The sequence below is a fragment of the Mustela nigripes genome, chromosome 13 (assembly GCF_022355385.1).
Source record: "Mustela nigripes isolate SB6536 chromosome 13, MUSNIG.SB6536, whole genome shotgun sequence".
Lineage (NCBI taxonomy): Eukaryota > Metazoa > Chordata > Mammalia > Carnivora > Mustelidae > Mustela > Mustela nigripes.
The window spans coordinates 71,581,868-71,603,414 of record NC_081569.1 but is presented as its reverse complement, the minus strand read 5'-3'; the positions used below and the strand labels follow the sequence as shown (position 1 = coordinate 71,603,414).

Here is a 21,547-nt window from a genome sequence, read left to right as displayed (position 1 = left end):
CCTGCAAGTGTGTCCCTATCCATAAAGAAACTATTTTCTAAAAGTGGTTGATGTCACTGACTGCTGATAGCTTTCTTGTTTCTTTTTGTTTTTGTGGCTTTCTACCCTTTGGAGTATCTGCACTATCTTTTTAAAACAGTTTTAGAGAAATCAAGAGATAAATTGTATTATTAATCTACAATGGGGTTTTTTTTTTTCTTAGAGATTTTAAGTACTTTCAACACACACCACAGGTCTCAAATTTATGACTTTGAGATCCAGAGTCCCAGCTCTACCCACAGAGCCAGTCAGGCACCCCTAGTCTACAATGTTTATCTAAAAGTCTGAGAAAAATTTCTATTGTATACCTTCTTGAGTTGTTTAAAGTACATTTTCACATGCTTTTTTATTTATAGAGTTATGAAGAGAAGTTTATATTTTAAACCAATTACATGAAAAATTAATTTAAACCAAGAATATATGACTAATATATAAGGAAATGTATTAATATTCTGATCATAGCTCATTCATAAAATCTACTGATAAGGGGATTATTAAATTTAATAATTTAATTACTAAATTAAAGGTCATAGGGTGCCTAGGTGATACAGTAGTTCGGTTAAATGACTGGCTCTTGGTTTCTGCTCAAGGCATGATCAGCTCATGAGATCAAGTTCCATGTCAGGCTCCATGCTTTTTGAGGAATCTGCTTGAGATTCTCTCTCCCTCCCTCTCTGTCCCTCCCACTGATGACTCTTACCCCATAATCAGAATGATAGACTTGAGAGGTGAGGATTGCTGTTCTTTAGAATTCCAAGGGCCACCTGAAGACTAACATGTGCCTCATGAAGTCGGGAATGAAGCACATGGGTGACTTGGGGAGGATTCTGGCCAACATTCACCCATTACATAGGTTTGGGGCTGAAGCTTTCCCATCACCTCTCCTCCCATACTCTGTCAGGAAGACACTGGGCATCACCACCTTCTTGGTCACACTGTGTCTCTCTAAAACTGTCATAAGACACAGGATCTCCCACCAGGGTGCAATGAACAACTTGTGGGGCTGGACGTTCACTGCAAGGATGACCACAAGACCACTGCATTATTAAGTGGTTTTACCTTAAATGAGTTACACCCTGACTGAGAAAGTCTTGGCATTGAACTGCTTTCAGTGTCACTAAGGAACACCTATACTTGGAAAATGTTATTTCTAGTTCCTAAACTCTAGTTGTCTGTATGATTTTGTATCAACCAGACACTGAGGGACAAACAACCACAGACTGTGCTGGAACCAGAATGGATCAGGCAGAGACACTCAGCTTCCAGGCCCCTGTTCTGCTCAGAGTTTGTGTTCAGCTCCCCCTACAGTCCCCATCACTGTGTCAGTCACCGCACAGTAGTACACAGCTGAATCTGATGCTTGCACTGAGCCTTTCTCCAAGTGGAAGGATTTCGATTTGCTGTCAAACGTGGCTTCAAATCCTTTGTTGCTTCCTTTCTCCTTGCCCCTCAAGGCTTTCAGGAGGAGCTGTAGACCTTCACCGGGATACTGGACATACCAGAAAAGAGTAAGGGACCCTGATGCTGAATAAGTGCAGTTCACAGTCAGGGAAGCTTCTTCTAAGAGGGTCACTTGGCCTTCTGTCTGAGTCACTGAGTCTCCACGGGTTTGTCCTAAGGAAAGAGAAGGACATCTGTATCACCTTGGGCATAAAACTCATGGATTAATAATAGTTAAAGGTTTAACTGACATCATGGAAGAAAGAATCCAAATTGTAAGAGGAATGGTACTTACCAAGCATTAAGAGTACCACAGTCACGAAGCCTAGAGAACACTTCATCTCTGGAGCATCACCTAAATAATGTTCTTCATTCTTACTATGAAGAAGGTTAGAGTGACAGAGAAATGATCAGTGGAAGCCCACATTTCACACAGGAAATATGACTGTGGTAGGAAGCTGCACCCCCTAGTGGACAGGGATTAAAACGCATACATGTTGGCCAAAATCCTCCCCAAGTCAGCCATCTGTTTCATCCCTGACCTCATGAGGCGAATGTCAGGCTTCAGGTGACCCTGGGAAGTCTGAACAACAGCAATCCTGACTTCTCATGTCTGTTTTGTTCTTAAGACACTGCCTGATATGGAAGTTCTTTAACACAGCATCCTGGGGCATTTCTGTGGCTGGGAGGGTAACAAACTTAAAGCATCTTACTTCAGTACTTCATATTCTCATGCATCCTTGTGCACCAGCCCAAAAACCACTGACTGCCAGAAATGGGGTTCGAGTTGAATACAGAAAAAGTAAGAGGAAGTCAAGTCATTGACTGATTCTGTGTTTTGGGCACTTTACCGCAATATTTAGACCTGTGACTGTCATGACTGTCATTTTTTTTAAGTACTCTCTAAATGTTTTCTAAATCAAACAAAAATAATGAACAAATGACCTTTAATTGAAATACTGTATTTACTTTTCCTAAACTATTAGCCATTGCTAGAAATACTATTTTTTAATAAAAGTTTTCAGAAGAAGTCACACTATTTGTTAGTCAACCATTTTAATAGTCAAATATTACTGATTTTCAGAATCATTAAAAAGTGAAAAATAGCAGATACAGACAGAAAAAACATCATACATGGAGTCATCAAATCCATATAGAATCATCTGAAATTAAGTTTTCAATATTTGGTTGACTCCAACAAGGTGACTAGTGTATATGAATTAAGAAAAAAATATTAATGCTATAATCCTAACAGCTTTAGTCTCAAGGATGTTTTCTATTACTGTCCGTCAAATTTTGTTGCCAAACATTAATCAAATAATTTTTCCCACAAGGTAAGAAATCAGGATTATCAGGAAAAAGTTCTAGAAAGGGACACATCTTCTGTAAAGCCCTGTAAACATTTATGTTTAGACATATAGATGGAAGCTTAGCCCAAGCTATATCCTGGAGGCCACTCTCCAAGAGATTCAGATCAAGGAGGTTCATGAGTCTAGAACCAACATTGAAACACTTTCCCCAATGCAAAGGGAAGTAAGAAATTCTTGCCTGGATACTGTTTGGGTTCATGTGTCCCTTGGCTTCCCCTCCACCTCTCAAATCACATTGTCAGGCCTGCCACAGAAGTATACTAGAAAGGAATTTTGGACAAACCCCTGCAAAGTTGTATTCAGATATGCAAGGGAAATCCCAAGGAGGTTAGAATGATAATGGTTGAAAATAAACATGGGGCACCAGGATGGTTCACCTGGGGGAGCTTTAGGCTCTTGGTTATGATTAGGGTCATGATCTCAGGATCAGAGTCCTGCATGGGCCTCTGCATTCATTTGGAGTCTGCTTTCTCTCTCTATGTCTCTCTCTCAGTCTCTATCACTCTATCATTCTCTCTAAAATATATAAATAAATAAAAGCTTTTTTAAAAAGGAAAATAAACAATATAGTACATGGATGCAGAAAGTCATTATCTGTAACTTTAGTTTTTTAAACAGTTTACTTTTTTAATTTGTCAGAGAGAGAGAGAAAGGGCACAAGCAGGGGGAGCAGGAGGCAGAGGGAGAAGCAGGTTCCCCGCTGAGCAAGGAGCCTCATGCGGGACTCAGTCCCTGGATCCTGGGATCATGACATGAGCCAAAAGCAGACACTTAAACGACTGAGCCACCCAGGCATCCCTATCCATAACTTTAGAAAAAACATTCAGGCCAATGAAAACCAAAGGAGAAATATTTTGCACTGTGTCACACGGAGGACTTGCATATCATTGAGGGAAGGTACTGCATAGTAAATATGGATACTTACTGTCTTTTATTAATGCATATTTTACATTAAAATTAGCTGCACCAACTGGACAATTCTATATAATTTGACATTTGTATTTGTGAAGCACTCACCACATTTGAGATAATGAACATATGCATCATCCCAAAAGTTTCCTCATGTCTCTTGGCAGCCCCTCTCTCAACCCTCACCACTCCCATTTCCAGGGAACATTTCTGTCATGCTTTAGTCTGCATAATTTATAATTTTTAATTATGGAATTATATGTACTCTTTTATCTGTCACTTCACAATGTAACTATTTTAATATTCTTCCATAGTCATAACTATCAAGAGTTTGTTTCTTACTGTTATTGTGTAGTATCTCATCCTATGCCTATAAAACATTTTGTCTATGCACCTGTTGCTGGCCATATGGAGTAGTCCCAGTAGGTTCTTACAAACAAAACTGCTATGAACTTTTGCATATAAGATTTTTTTTTTTATAGACCCATTCTTTCCTTTCTCCTGAGCCCATATCTGGGAGTAGGATGGATGTATCACATGTAGATGTACATTTGACTTTCTTAACTGATTTGTTCTAGTATTTTGTTTCACTCTGTTCTGTAGATTCCCTTGCATTTTCTGCACAAATATGCTTTCTGGTAATAGAGAGAAGTTCACTTCTTGCCTCCCAAACTCTATGGCTTTCGTTTCTTCTACTTGCCTTATTACATTGGATTGAACCTCTATTTCAATATTAAATACAAGTGGTGGAGCCAAAACTTTCCCCTTATTTCTGAAACTAAGGAGAAAACAATTAAGCTTTCACCATCAAGTGTGATATTTGATGTAGACTCTTTGTTATGCCCTTTTTTAAGGTGAGGAAATTCCCTTCAATTTTGTGTAATTTGCTGGGAGTTTTAATCAGGAATGGATCTGAATTTTGTCAAATGCTTTTTCTGTACCTATTAAGATTATCCTCCTGGAGAGCCTGGGTGGCTCAGTTGGCTAAGCGACTGCTTTCAGCACAGGTCATGATCCCGGAGTCCCAGGATCAAGTCCTGCATCAGGTTCTGGGCTCTGTGGGGATTTTGCTTTTCCCTCGGACCTTCTCTGCTCTCATGCTTTCTCTCACTCTCCCGCTCTCTCTCAGGTAAACAAATAAAATCTTAAAAAAAAAAAAAAAAAGATTGTCCTCCCAAATTGCTCATCTGCTACTTGTCAATCTCTCTGGGTATATTATTGATAAATTGTCACAACAAAATACTACTACTACTACTACTAATAATAATAAATTTACTGCTAATAATAAATTTACAGATAATGAAACAAAGCTCAAAAGTATCAAGAAACTTCATGGAAAAGCTAATAGATTACAACACAGAGCTGGGATATTAAAAGCCTATTCCCTCTTTTTGACAGTATAGATTGTCAAATTTCAGAGAAAGACTAGTGGGTAGCAAAAGACTTCTTCCTAAGCCTTTGAAATATCTTGAGAGTCTTTTACAGGTTCTTTATTTATGCAACTGGAACTACTAAAAAACAATTCAATAATTGCAGGTTTGGATCTTTTACCAAATGAGGAAAGAAATAATGGATACTCAGACTGCTATCCAGGAACTGACCAGTGGGTAGTGGCTTCACCATTCCATCCAGACCTGAAATAAGCAATGTACTGTAGTAAGAGTGAAAAACTCCTCTAGGCTTTTGTGATTCACCAACATACTGGAGCTCCATTCATGACTAGTGATCACTCTCTTTCTCTGTTCCTTGAAACTTGTTTGTGATACTGCAGTCTAGAGCATAGTTTTTCCAAATAACCATTATAAATGTGTCTAAATTTCTTAAAATAGAATTACATTATGACCCAGCAATCCACTTCTGATATATACTCAAAAATTGAAAGAATTTTGATATTTCCATAAATATTGAGATGTTTTTGAATTCCAGTTTCTACCAAAAAGAGGAAGCAACCCAAAAGGCCATCAACAGATAGACATGGATAAATAAAACGGTATATTACATACACGGGAATATTGTTCAACCTTAAAAAGTAAAGAAATTCTGACACATAATGCAAGTGGATGCATCATGGGGACAGTATGTCAAATGAAATTTTGGAAAATGACCAATACTGCATAATTCCACTTCTATGAGAGCTAAAGAGCTTCAGCTCAAAGAAGGAGAATGTAAAATAGTAGTTCTGAAGGTGTAGAGGAATGGAATAAAGGAGAGTTATTGTTTAATGAGTCCAAATATTCAGTTTTTCAAGGTGACAAGATTCTAGAAATGAAAGGTGCTGCTGATTGAACAACAATGTAAGTGTATTTCATAACCCTGAACTATACACTCAAAATATTCTCAAATGGTAAAAATGAATGTGAAAATGGTCAGATTCTATAATTAAAGAAACTTGAGGAGATACTTAAGATTTCTACTCTGCAAATCTGCCTTCCAAACAAATATAAGAGGGTGTTTGATGCAAGACCAACTATCAACCATCTATTACCATTCAATTTTAAGGCCTTAGGTCATTGGGGTTAGAACTGGGAGGATGAAAATGGAGAGAATGAAGATTTGGAGTGTGGAACATTGATCAAAAAGGATGGCTGGGAAATGTGCAAACTAACTCATCTGTTGGCCAAAAAATGTGCTTTTTTGTTTTTTAAATATAGATGATTTTTAAGTTAAATTTATTTATTTATTTTCAGAAAAATAGTATTCATTATTTTTTCACCACATCCAGTGTTCCATGCAATCCATGCCCTCTATAATATCCACCACCTGGTACCCCAACCTCCCACCCCCCAGCCACTTCAAACCCCTCAGATTGTTTTTCAGAGTCCATAGTCTCTCATGATTTTTAATAGCTTTTTATTATTTTTTTATTATGATGATATATGATATTATATATCATATATTACATTATGTTAGTCACTATAGAGTACATAATTATTGATAAATTGTCACTACAAAATACTACTACTACTACTACTACTACTACTACTACTACTACAATCCCTCCCCTCTGAAACCCTCAGTTTGTTTCCAAGACTCCATAGTCTCTCATGGTTCGTCGCCCTCACGGATTCCCATGCCCTTCACTTTTTCCTTCCTTCTCCTAATGTCCTCCATGCTATTCCTTATGTTCTACAAATAAGTGTAACCAAATGATAATTGACTTTCTCCGTCTGACTTATTTCATTTACCATAATCTCCTCCAGTTCCATCCATGTCAGTGCAAATTGTAGGTATTCATCCTTTCTGATGGCTGAGTAATAGTTCATTGAGTATTTATGGACCACATCTTCTTTATGCATTCCTCTGTTGAAGGTCATCTTACCTCCCTCCACAGTTTAGCTATTGTGGACATTGCTGTTATGAACATTGGGGTGCCTGTGGCCCTTCTTTTCTGGGGTAAATACCTCGTAGTGCAACTGCTGGGTCATAGGGTAGCTCTATTTTTAATTTCTTGTGGAACATCCACAATGTTTTCCCAAGTGGTCTCACCAACTCAAATTAAACAGAATGGGGAAGGAGATGCTATGAGCACTGGAACCAGGAAGGTGAAATAACAAAACAGACTTTGGAGAAAGGTTGAAGTGAAGGGCAGGAGCTGACAAAGGGGCAAATTCACACTCTGTCCTTCACAGTGTCCCCCTAGAACCCCTTATTATGAGCATTTGTGGATACGTCTGGTGGAGAGCAAGTAAGCCTCCTGTATGCAAACTGAGTACAAGTATCCTAGTGGTGTTAATAAGACAAAATGAGAAAAACTACACTATAGAGCAGACTCCTTGGAAACTAAATAGGAGTACAATTGCCTCACAGCAAACAAACCTAATTAAACTGTCACTAAATGGTATAAAACAGCATTATGTGCATATATATACACATATGAATGTATGTGTGTATATATATACACATATGCATAAAGTGTATACACACACACATACACACACACACACACACACATATATCCACAGAGACATTTCATGGCCTATCATATTTTACAATGTCTGTAACATAATATATGCTCAATAATAGTTGAGCAATAATACAAGCTCAGGAAACGTTTACTGAACAAAGTGATTTGAAAAATCCAACAACTAACACACATTATTGCTGACCTTGAGCCAAAGGTTTCTAAACTTCCTTAGCCAATTCTCTGGCTGAATCTAAGCGCAAAATGGCAAATTATTTATTATGGTTACTCTAGTCTCCAAAAAATAATTTTAGCACAACTTTTCAGGGATTAGGAAGTGTTTGAAGAATGATAACTCTTATCCAGAGTGGTGTTTTCTTAAAATGAGGTTCTCCCTCTAAGCCTACACCTGTGCCACTTCCTGTCTGGGATGGCAATTGCCCCCCTTGGGCCCTACTGCAGGAAGAAGCATCAACAAGAGCCCTGTTGATGGGTATACCTCCTTCCATCATGCCTCTCACTATGGACTCCCACAGTGCACAGAAATACACTGCAGAGTCCTCCAGCTGTGAAGCTGAGATGACAAGTTGAATGAAATTTCTTGTCTTCTGAAAATTCAGTGAGTAGCGACCTTCAGTGGCATTTTGCAGGTTGTAAGAATCCTGACGAATAAGGAGAATCATTGCCCCACTGCTGGGCTGCTTGTACCACAAGAGACTATAACGTGGTTCATTGGTGGAATATGTGCATTCCAGAATGACAGTCCCCTTCTCCTGCACTAACATTGCTGGTTGGGCTTGAGTGACCTTCTGGGAAATACTGGATCCTGAAAGGAAAATAACACAGAATCAGAGACTTCTGGAATACGTGATGTGGCACAAAGAACTTCTGTTTTACACACTGTCATCCCTTCTTCCCAAGGTACGCACAGGATCCTGCCTATCTCTCTTGATTTTAAGTCATAGAGGAGACACATTCCCACAGGGACCATCCTTACCTAGCCACACAGAAGCCATGACCACCTTGAGAAGGTTGGAGAGCAACACGTTTGAGTTCTCCCACTAGAAGGAAAATGTCTTCTTCCCCTTCAAATTCAGGGCTCAGCACTGTGAGAAGAACTTGACAGGATGAGGAAAGGATTGCTGGTTATGTGCTGCTGTGGCCCCAGAACGGGAAACAGGGGTTTCCTGGTATAGCAAGTTGTGTGAGTCCTGTCATAATTCTCTGTGTTCTAGCTGAGAGTCTCACTACCCCACATCCTTTTGCATTAGGCAACTTTTTCTTATTTAAATTCAGTTAGCAACACATAGTACCTCACATAGTTTCAGATGTAGTGTTCAACAATTCATCAGTTGGATACGGCACCCAGTGGGCATTAAGCAATTTTAACTAAAAACATTACAACTGAAAATATACATGAGTAAAATTTATATTGAAATGAGGATTGTGGATCAATGATTTAGCGAACTGTGATATGTTTACTCATTTCATCTATGATAAAAGTGGGTGGATGGCACTTACTGAAAATATGAGAGGTAGGGCTCGCTTTGGCAACACATATACTAAAATTAGAATGATACAGAGAAAAATCAGCATGACCCTTGTGCAAGAATGACATGAAAATTCCAGAAGCATTCCATAACTTTAAAAAACTGCTTGTAATTAATTATATAAACATAAAATGTAAGAATTATGAAAAAATGGTTTTAAGAGTCATGTATGTTCACATTCTGTGATTTAAGGTAGAAATAAATCACACTATGATAAGAAGGCAAAGCGTTTAGACTAATCACTGTAGCTCTTTCAATGTACCTATTGTTATGCTAGTGTTCTTCCTCACTACCTATGCCTGTTCAGATGCCTATGTTAGAGCCAAAAGCAGAAAAATCTGATCATTCTCTGCTGAAGAGTTCAAGCTGTAGCCCTCGGATGACAGATCCACTCACCATGGTCTCCTTCTCATTGTTTTTTCTCCACAGCTCAGCTCAGCTCTGTTCAGATAGGCCAGAATGGACACCAGATTTTGGTTGTAAGGTTTTGAATTTATGTGTTTCCCTTACCTCAACTGAACCACAGTAAGCTTCCAAGCATCATATGCTTAATTCTGAGACCCAAGGTGACCACTCTGTCTACTTGTATTCTTCCTTCTGCCATCTTCCTCAATTTTCTAAAATTATGTGGTGCTTCTTTTCCCCCAAACCTTTCTGGAGGGCAGAGCACACACTGAGGTTCTTCTACACCAGGCCTGGGTTTCTCCTTATTTAGTCTCTCATGCAAGTTCCCCTCTGTCCATATACAGCTCATTTTCTAAAATTATGATGGCACTGTCTGCTGATAGGTTCTTTCCTGTTTCGCTTTCTGTTTTCAGCTTACTGCCCTTTAGGACAGCTTTGCTAAAGTTCTTAAAGACTATTAGAGGGGCTTGGTTGGCTATTCAATTAAGCTTCTAAGTTCAGTTAACATCATGATCTCCATGTCCTAGGATCCAGCCACCTGCTGGGCTCACTGCTCAGGGAAGTGTGCTTCTCCCTCCCCTTCTTCTCCTGCTGTGCTCATGCACTCTCTCCCTCAAATAAATAAATAGTTGATTTCAAAGAGAAAAGACTATTAGAGAAATCAAGATACAAGCACATACTATTAATCTACCATGAGGTGTTTTTTGTTTGTTTTTTTTTTTTTTTTAGAGATTTCAATTTTAAGTAATCTCTACCCAAAATGGGCTCAAACTTACAACCTGGAGAACCAGAATTCCAACTCAAACCAGAGTCTGCCAGGCACCCCTAGTCTACTGCGTTTCTCAGAAGTCTAGGAAAACTCTTATTATATATCTTTTGAATACTTTAAAGTACATATTCACATGCATTTATATTTACACAGGTTTGAAAATAAAATTTTCATTTTAAACCAATGAAATAAAAATAAACTAACCAAAGAATACTTAACAAATATGTTAAGGGAATATATTAATATTCTGATAATAGCTCATTCGTAAAATCTGCAAATAAGGAGATAGTAATTAAAGAAGTTTGAAATAATACTGGAAAATTCCTGTACTTCAAAATAGACATTGCGTTTTCTATTATTTTTTTGTACAGCTTCACTTTATCCCATACATTTTCCAAATCCCATGATTTGTGGCTCTCTCTGAGAGGTTGCAAAACAGGAGTTAGAGAAATCAATAGGATTTCCCTCCCAGTGTCACCAATCTATTCATATCATTAGAAACCTCAGTGCAAGAGCATTTTTACCCACCACATTTCCGAGGCACTGAAAGCTATCTTCCTTGAGTTCTTATTGTCAGAAAGCCAACTGATCTATTTAACTGGCCAGGACATAAGCCACTTCCTCCATTCTATTTCTGCTCCCAAGCCTTCATGTTGAGTATCATCCTGAGTTTATCACGTGATTTACTAGAAAAAAACGCAGGGCAGAGGTCCCTGACCTCTCTTTCCTTGGTCAAGTACATGTGTTCTTCCTCCTTTCTTCCCTTCCCTTCTTTCTCTACTAAAACCTGTTTTGGGGTTGATGGTCTCCATCACCTCCACTGCCATTCTCTGTCAGGAAGATATTAGGCATCACCACCTTCTCAGGCACACCGTGTGTCTCTAAAAGTGTCATAGACACAGAAACAACTACCAGGGTGCCAATGAACAATTTGTGGGGCTGGACGTTCACAGCAAGGATCACCACAAGATCACATCATTGTTATGTGATTCTACCTTGAAATTAGTTACACTCTGGCTGAGGAACTCTTGCCATCAAATGGTTTTCAATGTCACTAAGGAACACCTGGAGTTGGGGAATGTTATTCTGGCTCCTATACTCTTGTTCTCTGAATGATTTTGTATCAACCAGACACTGAGGGACAAACAACCACAGACTGTGCTGGAACCAGAATGGATCAGGCAGAGATGCTCAGCTTCTAGGCCCCTGTTCTGCTCAGAGTTTGCGCTCAGCTCCCCCTGAAGTCCCCATCACTGTGTCATTCATGGCACAGTAGTACACAGCTGAATCTGAGGCTTGCACTGAGCGTTTCTCCAAGTGGAAGGAGTTGGATTTGCCATCGTAGGTGGCTTCAAACCCTTTGTTGCTTCCTTTCTCCTTGTCCTTCAAGGCTTTCAGGAGGAGCTCTAGACCTTCACCGGGATACTGGACATACCAGAAAAGGGCAGGGTACCCTGATGCTGAATAAGTACAATTCATAGTCAGGAGAGCATTTTCTGAGAGGGTCACTTGGCCTTCTGTCTGAGTCACTGAGTCTCCACGGGTTTGTCCTGAGGAAAAAGAAAAGAGACCTATGTCACCTTTGGCATGAAGCTCTTGGATAAATTATAGTTCAACTTATTACTGATACAAAAGAAAAAGAATCCAAATTTTAAGAAGCATTTTACTTACCAAGCATTAAGAGTACCACAGTCCCAAAGCCCAGAGAACACTTCATCTCTGGCGTGTCACCTAAATAATGTTTTTCTTTCTTACGATGAATAAGTTTGGAGTGACAGAGAAATGATCAGTGGAAGCCCACATTTCACACAGGAAATGTGATTGCGGTAGGAAGCTGCACCCCCTGGTGGACAGGGTCTGAAATGGGTGCTTGTTGGCCAGAATCCTTAAACACTGAAAAACACGACCAGACTGGTCATGCAATTACTACTCCAGACCTCTTTACAAAATCCAGTCCCTTGAGAAGCATCATTAAATCAAGTAGTTGAACTAATGAGTATCTCTTGGATATGTCAATTTACAAAAAATTATGTGGTTGATGTCAGTGAGTATGTTTTTAAGGTTGGTCATTGCTCCCAATACTATAAAGACAATCTGGTTTCTTACGTTTCCAACTTTTCTTAACCCTTTCACGTATCTCCTGCTTTCTACTAGAAAGGAGCAGCAAATATATTAATTATTTCATGTATTCACGAAAATTTTTTTAAATTGTCATCAAAACAATGTCTCAGGTTTAAAAAGACACTGGTAGAAGCTAAGAAAAAATGCTTGAGCAGGTCATCATAAATATGAATTCCAAGATGGTCCTTATGTAAGCACTTCTCTAAAAACATAAAAACAAAACCAAGGAAAAGTTCAATTAATTCTATCTTGTTTGTAGAATATTTGGCACTAAATTTTTAAAGAATCACTATGAATAATTGATTTGCTGATTCATGAGAACAAGATGTAGCAAAGCCAGGACAGCTGTCTAGTGTAGCCAAATGATACCAATGAACACTTGCTACAATCCAGCAGAGACAACACTTCACACTGGGAATATACTGGATGCAACATTAAACCAAACACTAGTGGGGAGACTTTTCTAGGATGGCAGACAATGGGGCTTTCCATGCCTTTCTGGGAGTCAATGAGATCCCAAAAAATCTGAAAAGGTGGGATATGCTCTGAAATACTGTCCTAAGGAAACATTTGAGTATCTCCAAAGGGATCTAACACAGTTGCATTCCCTGCATGAGCTTAGATTGTGGATGGGTAATAATATATTATTTTCTACATGGATTGAACCATTCTCTTTCCTGAAAGTCTCAACAATCACAAGATTCAAATATCAGGGGCGCCTGGGTAGCTCAGTCGGTTGAGAGTCTGCCTTCACCTCAGGTCCTGATCCTGAGGTCCTGGAATCGAGTCTCCCATCCTGTTCAGCAAGGAGCCGGCTTCTATTCCCTCTGGCTGCCATTCCCTTGCCTGTGCTCTCTCTCTGTCAAGTAAACAAATAGATTTTTTTTTTAAAGAGTCAAATATCAGTTGGATTCTGTGTTTCATACCTATACAATTTCAAATACTCTCTAGAGGGCAGAGCAAATGTCTCTGGGAAAGTTAGGTAAAGTTAGGACTCACATAGAAACTTCTCTTCTTCTATCACACCCAGATCCTGTGGAAAAGTGAAAACAACAAATGCAATGTTAAACTGAAATGAGTTACTGTAGCCGTTACCCTTGAACTGCTGTGGTCTGGTACAGCCTTAGCCTTCATGGCCCTGTGTCTTCCTTACAAAGTCCTAGGCTGTCTCACTTTGAACTGGTCACTGTAGCCCACATAACTCAGATGTCCCAAACCATACCCATTCCAGCCTTCCCAAACTATTGAACTAGATAGTAAAGCCTTGTCAGTCTTCCTTTCATCACAGATACAGACTGCTCTGCGGACATTCATTTCATCTCCATTACATGACCTAAACCTTTGGTGCCCTGAACAAAATCCCAGAAAAAAAACTGTCATTGAGAATTGTGAAATAACCTTATATGTACAATTTATTACTAATTCAGCAGATAAAGTATAGGAAATGGATCCTTGGTTAATGTTTATCAAATACTATGACATCATATATTCTTCACTGACAGAAACTGAAAAAGTTACTCATATTAGAGATCTTAAACTGAGGTTTTCTGGAAAAACAGCAGAAGCAGACAGTCCACGATGACTGTACACATAATACCGTAGGAAAAATAACCATGCAACTGCATGACGAACAGCTCCATCTAAGACAATTAGAAAAGAATTCTCTCCACTAGGCTCTTTGTTTTGTTGACTGTTTCCTTTGCTGTGCAGAAATTCTTTATCTTAATGAAGTCCCAAAAACCATTGATGCATTGTATGGTGACTAACATAACACAATTTAAAAAAAAGGAACTGAATAAAAGTTAAGGATAAAAAAAGAAGAAAAGAATTCCCCTAGATATTAGGAACCACCCATTTTAATTCTTTCCTTTGTATCCTTTAGAGGTTATTTTTATCCTTTTAGACATATTTTCTCACTCTAATGGTAAAATCTTAGATATTTCTGGTTATCCTGAATGTTTTTTCACTAATAAAATATCTTGCATGGGTATAGCCTTTATTTGAGACAATACCCACCCTAGTGTTATAGTTCAGCTCTGCACAGACAATGCTAGTTCAAAAATGCATAAGAATTATTGGGTAAGGCCAGCACGTACATAAAAAAGTGCTTCACATCATTAAGCATCAGAGAAATGCAAATCAAAACCACACCAGTCAGAATGGCTAAAATTAACACGTCAGGAAACAACAGGTGCTGGCAAGGATGCAGAGAAAGGGGAACTCTCCTACCTGTTGGGGGGAATACAAGCTGGTGCAGCCACTCTGGAAAACAGCATGGAGTTGAAAATAGAACTATCGAATGACCCAGCAATTGTACTGGTGGGTTTTGACCCTAAAAATACAAATGTAGTGATCCAAAGGGGCACGTGTCCCTGAATGTTTATAGCAGCAGTGTCCACAATAGCCAAACTGTAGAAAGAACCTAGATGTCCACCAACAGATGAATGGATAAAGAAGATGTGGTATATATATACAATGGAATACCATGCAGCCATCAAAAGAAATGAAATCTTGCCATTTGCGCTTACATGGATGGAACCAGAGGGTATTATGCTTAGCGAAATAAGTCAATCGGAGAAAGACAACTATCATATTATTTCCCTGATATGAGAAAGTGGAGATGTAATGTGGGGGTTTGGGGATATAAAAAGAAAAAAGGAAAGAAGATGGGATTGGGAGGGAGACAAACCATGAAAGACTCAATCTCACAAAACAGGCTGAGGGTTGCTGGGGGTGGGGGTCGGGAGAGGGTGGTGGGGTTATGGACACTGGGGAGTGTATGTGCTATGATGAGTGCTGTGAAATGTGTAAACCTGGCGATTCACAGACCTGTACCCCTGGGGATAAAAATACATTATATGTTTATAAAAAATTTTTTAAATTAATTTAAAAATAATGCATACAAACACCTAAATGGTAGCATATGCTTACTTAAGACCATTTCCCTTATTCTCTTTTTTTAACTAAATTTCTTTTGAAAAAGGCCGTTATAAGAAATTTGCTAAGTGTTATAAATACTGAGAGACTGTGGACTCTGAGAAACAAACTGAGAGTTTTGGAGGGGTGGGTTAGGGGGCTAGGTGAGCCTGGTGGTGGGTATTATGGAGGGCACATATTGCATGGAGCACTGGATGAGGTGTTTTTTTAAACAATGAATTCTGGGACACTGAAAAGAAATAAAATAAAATAAAATAAAATAAAATGAAAAAATTTAAAATAAATAAAGAAAAAATATAAAAAAGAAAATATATATATTAGACGATTGAATAAGACAGAGTCAACCAATTAATTTTGGATTATTTTGGTCTCTTAGAAGAAACTACCTCCAAAAATTTTAAAGAATGAAATATATATATATATATATATATATATATATATATATATAGACACACACTAAGTGTATACACTAAGGGTAAACTAAGGGTACACACTAAGGGTAAACATGATGAAGGGATGGGATATGAGTATAAAGATAAAGAAAATTTTTTTTTAATTTCTAAAAGAGGTGTTGATAAGGTAAGTTCGTTGGGAGAATAAAGAAAAAGAAAGTGGAGAGAATGTGCTCAGGCTGAAGACTAGAACAAAGCCCTGCACTAAATTTAGGGTATATTTTGATGTATTAGAAGAAGCTCTATCCCAAAATTTTTTTTAGAAAAAAAAACCCTATGTGTATACAAAAAATAAAGTTACATACAATGAAGGGCAAAATATGACTATGATAATGAAGGCTCAAAAAGGATTTTTTTATGGAAGGTATTGTTAAGCTAAACTAGTTAAAAAACGTTAAAAGAGGAAAGACTAAAAGTTAAAAAAAATTTAGCATAAGAAAAAAATAAAATTTAAAAAATTAATTAACTTCACAAGACTAAAGAATCATGGGGAGAAAGCCTTGAATTCCATGCTTTGCTTTCTCCTCCTCTGGAATCCTGCTGTTCTCCTTGGTAAGTGAACTTGGTCTTGGCTGGATTTCTTGCTGATATTCTGGAAGAGGGGCCTATTGTAGTGATTCTCAAGTGTCTTTGCCTGAGGCGGAATTGCACTGCCCTTAGGAAGGGCCAGGATAAGTAATCTGCTTGGGTTCAGGTTCACTTTCTAGAGCTTTTGTTCCCTGATTGTTTTCTGTAGAGTTCTGGAGCATGGGAATGAAAATGGCAGCTTCCCAATCTCTGGCCTGGAGAAGCAGAGAGCTGGGGGCCCCACTCCTCAGTGCACCCTCCAAGAAAAGTGCTCAATTACTCCCATCTCCCTGGCCTCCAGCCGTGCTCCAAGCTCATCCAGCCTGTGACCAAGAGTCTCTGTGTCTGGCACACAGCCCCTCCTGGAGTCTCCCAAACCAGCAGATCCCTGCACATTTCCAGGTGGATCTCCCCAGATCTTGTGGGCTCTGTGCTCATAGAGCAGCGGTCTGACTGTGACACGGACCACAGTTTAAGGTAACCCCGAGTTGAGAGCTCATTCCGCAGCTCCATCTCTGCAGCTAGCTTTCCTGCTCTAATACCTGCAAGTTCTGTGACACTCAAGAACCCCGATCCTACTGTGACCCCATGGGACATGAGACCACACTGTCCCCACATGGGCTTCACCCTGACTTAGCCTCTGGAGCGATGGACCGCAGTGGAGCAGATTTTTAAAAGTTCTGATTTAGTGCTCCATTGCTCTGCCTCTTGCTGTGAGATGGCCCCTCCCCCCACGGTCTATCTTCCCGTCACTTTGGATTCACTTCTCCTCGGGTCCTACCTTTCAGAAAGAGGTCGATTTTCTGTTTCTATAATTGCTGCTCTTCTTCTCTTCCATCTCCTATTGGAATTGTAGGTGTTCGGAATTGTTTGATAAACTATCTAGCTGTTCTCCTGCTACCTGATGTCAACTCAGCCAGCTACTTCTCCACCATCTTGACACCCCCCCACCCAAAATTAACATTTTAAAAAGCAGATGTTTGAGGGAAAGAATTAGTGAAGAGGGGAATGTTAAAATTGAAATACACAAGGTGAAAATTTCATGATCCTCATTACAATAAGAATTCATAGAGACTAAAAGGAATATCTGCAATATTTGTGGATTACAGAATTATCACTTTCATTTCTCTATTTTCCATATTTCCATGTTGGCATGTAATGTTTTAGAATCACAAAATTCATTATGGCTACTTTTGAAACACAATGGTTAAATGCCCATCCACAAAAAGGACTGTAAAATCAGTACTGAGTGGATATTTATAAGAGAGAGTCAGAAGAACAAATGTAAAGTCATCTTGAAGACCTGAATTTCAAAAATAGAACATTATTAAATCACAGCAAGAATCCAAAAACAAGATTCATCCAACGAAATGTTTTCACCCTGTTTGGGTCATCTCAATCCTAATAGTCTAACATATTAACTTCCACCTATAGACAGACAACAGCACAAAAGCTATCCTTGATGGTCTGTGTCATGGGACAGGAGGCTGCCCCAGTCCCAGGTCTGAGTGCAGGCAGCAGGTAACTGGGAAGCAATGTGTGCTTGCTGCGCAGAAGTACACAGCTCAGTCTTCAGGCTGTGTGTCTCTGATGTGCAGGGAGAGATGTTTGGCCATCCTATTAAATGAAAAAGTGAGTCTTTGGTCTTCTTTTGTGGCCATGGTTGAACCAATGTCTATAAGGAGCTGGGAACTGTTCCCAAGTTCTTGCTTATAGGAGGGGAAGTAACGTGAGGCACTGTCTGAATAACTGCAGTTGATAAAAGAGCTGCTTCCCTCCTGGACACTCAGGGTAGAAGGATGCTGCTCCACATTCTCTCCCAGGCTGAACGCTGTGCAGAAAGAAAAGGTCAGAGAAAGGAGAAGAGATTCCAGCTTATTATGCTTCAGAATTCTCTTTTGTTACACTAAGTGGAGGAAACCTGAGTAAAGCCAGTCTTCAATTCTGGAGAATATCTACTAATATACTCGGTTGCCCATAAACACTCAACTCACAGTTCAGCTGCAGCCACAAGAACATGATTAAAGCTCCCATGGATGTCTTCATGGTTCCACCCAGTTAAGCTCATGTTAAGAATTGCAGCCTCCAATCAACTCAGCTCCCTCTCTTATCAGGCCATCCCTTCTTTCCTCTAACAGGGTAACTTCCCACATTGTCCAACAGCTAATAAGAAAAGACTCTGCTGCTGCCATAGTCTAATCCATCAGATGCACTAAAATGAAAATTCCACATGTTCTGCATCATCACAGGTGCACTGATGTCTTGTGGTCACATCTCTACTGAACTCGCTGGGGAAATGCTCTTCTCTTAGCTGGCGCCTCTGAGGGACTCACATGCATCAAGGCAGCAATCAGTCAAGCAAGTTATATCTTAGATCAGGGATGAACTGTACAGTAGGAATGTGGAGATCAAGATTTACACACCTCCACACTACTGAGTCACTGTTAGTACATTAGAAAGAGGTAGATGCTATTGTTGTTTATTTTAGGATGGGCTGGGTATACATGTTTGAAATCAGGAAGAAATCATAATTTACTCCCTTAAACAAAGAAAACAGAAAACATTTCCTTCCTTCCAAATCTACTGTCCTCAGTTGTCTATTATGGAGTAAAACTATTTCTAAAAGGAACATGGGAGCAAGAATTAGAGTAAGAGAATGAAGATCATTTGATATTTCAAGTATCTCTTACCTCAGACTCTACTCCTCCTACTTGCTCTTGCCCATGACTTTGAATTTCTTCCCAGAGATAATACCAACAGTCAAAATGTGGAATCATTGTCAGTTGAGATGACTGTGACAAAAGTAAAGAACCAAATCTCAATTATAAGGGAGCAGGGGAATAATAGGGAAGCACAAATACTGTGCATCCCCCGGAATGGTGCCACCCAGAAACTGGCCTTAAAGAGCTGATCAGGAGAAATGATTTTTGGGAAACCAAGGCTACCTCCAAAAGGAGAAGCCCCTTTTCTGTGAAGCCTACTCTCAGATCTGAGATAGGACAAAGAGTAAAACTCATTTTCATCCTCCTCTCCCACCATGAATGATTCAAAGACAGCTACGGTGAAGAAAATCAATTGAATATATAAATATATGCATATATATGAAATGCATTTTTATGTGTGGAAAACGCCTTGAGTCTGAGAATCTTCCATTCTCTCCCCCATTCCCCATAAAATAAGAATTCTCAGATTCTTCTCTGGGCAAATTTTCCTCTGCTGGTGGGAAGATCAATTTTTGCAAATTTAGGTGTGACTCTCAGAACTGAATGTGACCGTTCATATGAATGGATCTCTTCCATGGACTAACTGTTGCACAGATAACGCCAACCCTTGGGCAAAATTTCCAGCTCCACGATGTTTTTACAGAATATTACTTTGCTTATTTTCAAGTATTGGTCTAGAAAACATTGTCAAACAGCTTCCTGGTTTTTGCACTGCAGAAATCTTCCAAATCCTATGATCATTTTGCAGAGAATGTGTAAGTTATGCTCATTATACTCATCCTGCCTTCAAGGGATGTCTACCTGGCATAATAAATATATTTTCTATTTTGGGGGACGTCCTTAGAAATACATGTAGATGTTCAGGTGAAACTATCACCTCTGGATTTCTCCTACAGAAACAGTGAGTGATGGATAAGTTTGCTGGTAGAAACACAGTGGCTCAGCCCAAGTCTCCTTTCCAGCCCAAGGTCTCAGACATTTACACAAATTGGAACTCTCCATTCAGGTGTTCAAACTGATTGAACCACATCTTTCTCAGACTCAAAGTGCAGAGATCTAAGTGGCTGGGCTTGCATTAGATAACGTTCTCTTTACCCAGCAGAATGGTCCTACAACAAGGAGGCAGGAGCAAGAATGTCAAAGAGGAAGTGAGGAAACCCACTTTCTCTTTCCTCCAGCTCATTCCCTACCTAATTGTTTTTTACAGCCAACTTGATTATAGTCTCTGATGTATAACATTAAATTGAACTAAAGGATTTCTAAAGGTACTTCCAGCTCTAAATTTCATTCATACTATATAAAAAGCAAACATTTACTAAGAACTGGTTGTGTGCAATGTGGACTGGTGTCAGAGTGGGGTGAAACTGCCTGCATCATGAACCCCAAGACCATTTGCACAGCCACATGTGATCTAGTGGTTCTGAGGTTGGTCCTAACGAATGGCTGAAGCCTCTTTAGAAACAGAAACACAGGATGAGATTCTATCAGGTTTTCATTTCTCCTATGACATCAATAATATATCAAGGAGAAAATAAATTCATATTAATACTGGAAAAAATGGGACTTTACTCACTGACTTTAATCACAGGTAGTGAGACCGATGGATAACATGGCTCAAACACAGGCAAGCAGGATGCTCTTTGAAGACATATTTCCTATATATTTTTATTTCATACAATTTACATATTATATGAATAAAAGAAACTCCTCTATTGAGACACCCTAGAGGAGGTGGATGCGCTTACTAATATGGAAAGCAAGGAGCACTCTCTCTAAAACAGCCTAATTGCTTTCTGAATTTTGGATTTCTGCTTGAAATTTTAATTTAGAATTTCAGAATTTCCAGCCAAGGATGCATAAACAATTTCTGAGATCATTTCAAAATGAAAATTTGGGATCTTTTGCCTTTTCCAGAAAGTCATAGGATCAGAATCATATCCTATGTGGCCTTTTCAGATAGGCTATTTTCACTTGGTAAATGCATATAAGATTCCCCTATCTCTTCATTATTTCATAGCCCTGATCATTTTAGCACCAAATCACATTCCATTGCTTGTACGGAACACCATTTATTTATTCATTTATCTGTTGAAGGACATGCTGCTACTTCCAAGCGTTGGTAATTATATATGAACAGCTATAAAACACCTGTGAAGAGACTTGTGTGTGGACAAGAGTTTTCAATCCTTTCAGTGAAAATACTCAGGAGGCCAAAGTTCCACAAGAAATGGCCAAATTGTTTTATTGAAATGTCCAAAATGTTTTATTTATACACTTTCACTTTGCATTAATTTCCTGACAGTACTTACTACATCCTTTGTTGCATGTAAAAACCACAGCTAGTCCAAAGCAGGCACAGACAGC

The 21,547-nt window shown here is 39.0% G+C and overlaps 1 non-coding gene and 4 gene segments (V, D, J or C); 1 reads left to right on the top strand and 4 right to left on the bottom strand.

Annotated features, from left to right (window-relative positions):
• Positions 1-914: 914 nt before the first annotated feature.
• On the bottom strand, positions 915-1,856 carry LOC131999378 (T cell receptor alpha variable 9-2-like). The segment is given in 3 exon segments: positions 915-1,076; positions 1,346-1,653; positions 1,775-1,856. Coding segments are annotated over 3 exon segments (516 nt in total).
• Positions 1,857-7,925: 6,069 nt separating this feature from the next.
• LOC131998744 (T cell receptor alpha variable 14/delta variable 4-like) lies at positions 7,926-8,702 on the bottom strand. The segment is given in 2 exon segments: positions 7,926-8,485; positions 8,657-8,702. Coding segments are annotated over 2 exon segments (522 nt in total).
• A 495-nt stretch (positions 8,703-9,197) lies between these two features.
• On the top strand, positions 9,198-9,305 carry LOC132000427 (U6 spliceosomal RNA). The gene has a single exon (XR_009399301.1). It is a non-coding gene; the product is annotated as a U6 spliceosomal RNA (small nuclear RNA).
• A 2,293-nt stretch (positions 9,306-11,598) lies between these two features.
• LOC131999377 (T cell receptor alpha variable 9-2-like) lies at positions 11,599-12,136 on the bottom strand. The segment is given in 2 exon segments: positions 11,599-11,933; positions 12,055-12,136. Coding segments are annotated over 2 exon segments (381 nt in total).
• Positions 12,137-18,025: 5,889 nt separating this feature from the next.
• On the bottom strand, positions 18,026-18,479 carry LOC131998743 (T cell receptor alpha variable 13-1-like). The segment is given in 2 exon segments: positions 18,026-18,291; positions 18,455-18,479. Coding segments are annotated over 2 exon segments (291 nt in total).
• Between the last annotated feature and the right edge of the window lie 3,068 nt (positions 18,480-21,547).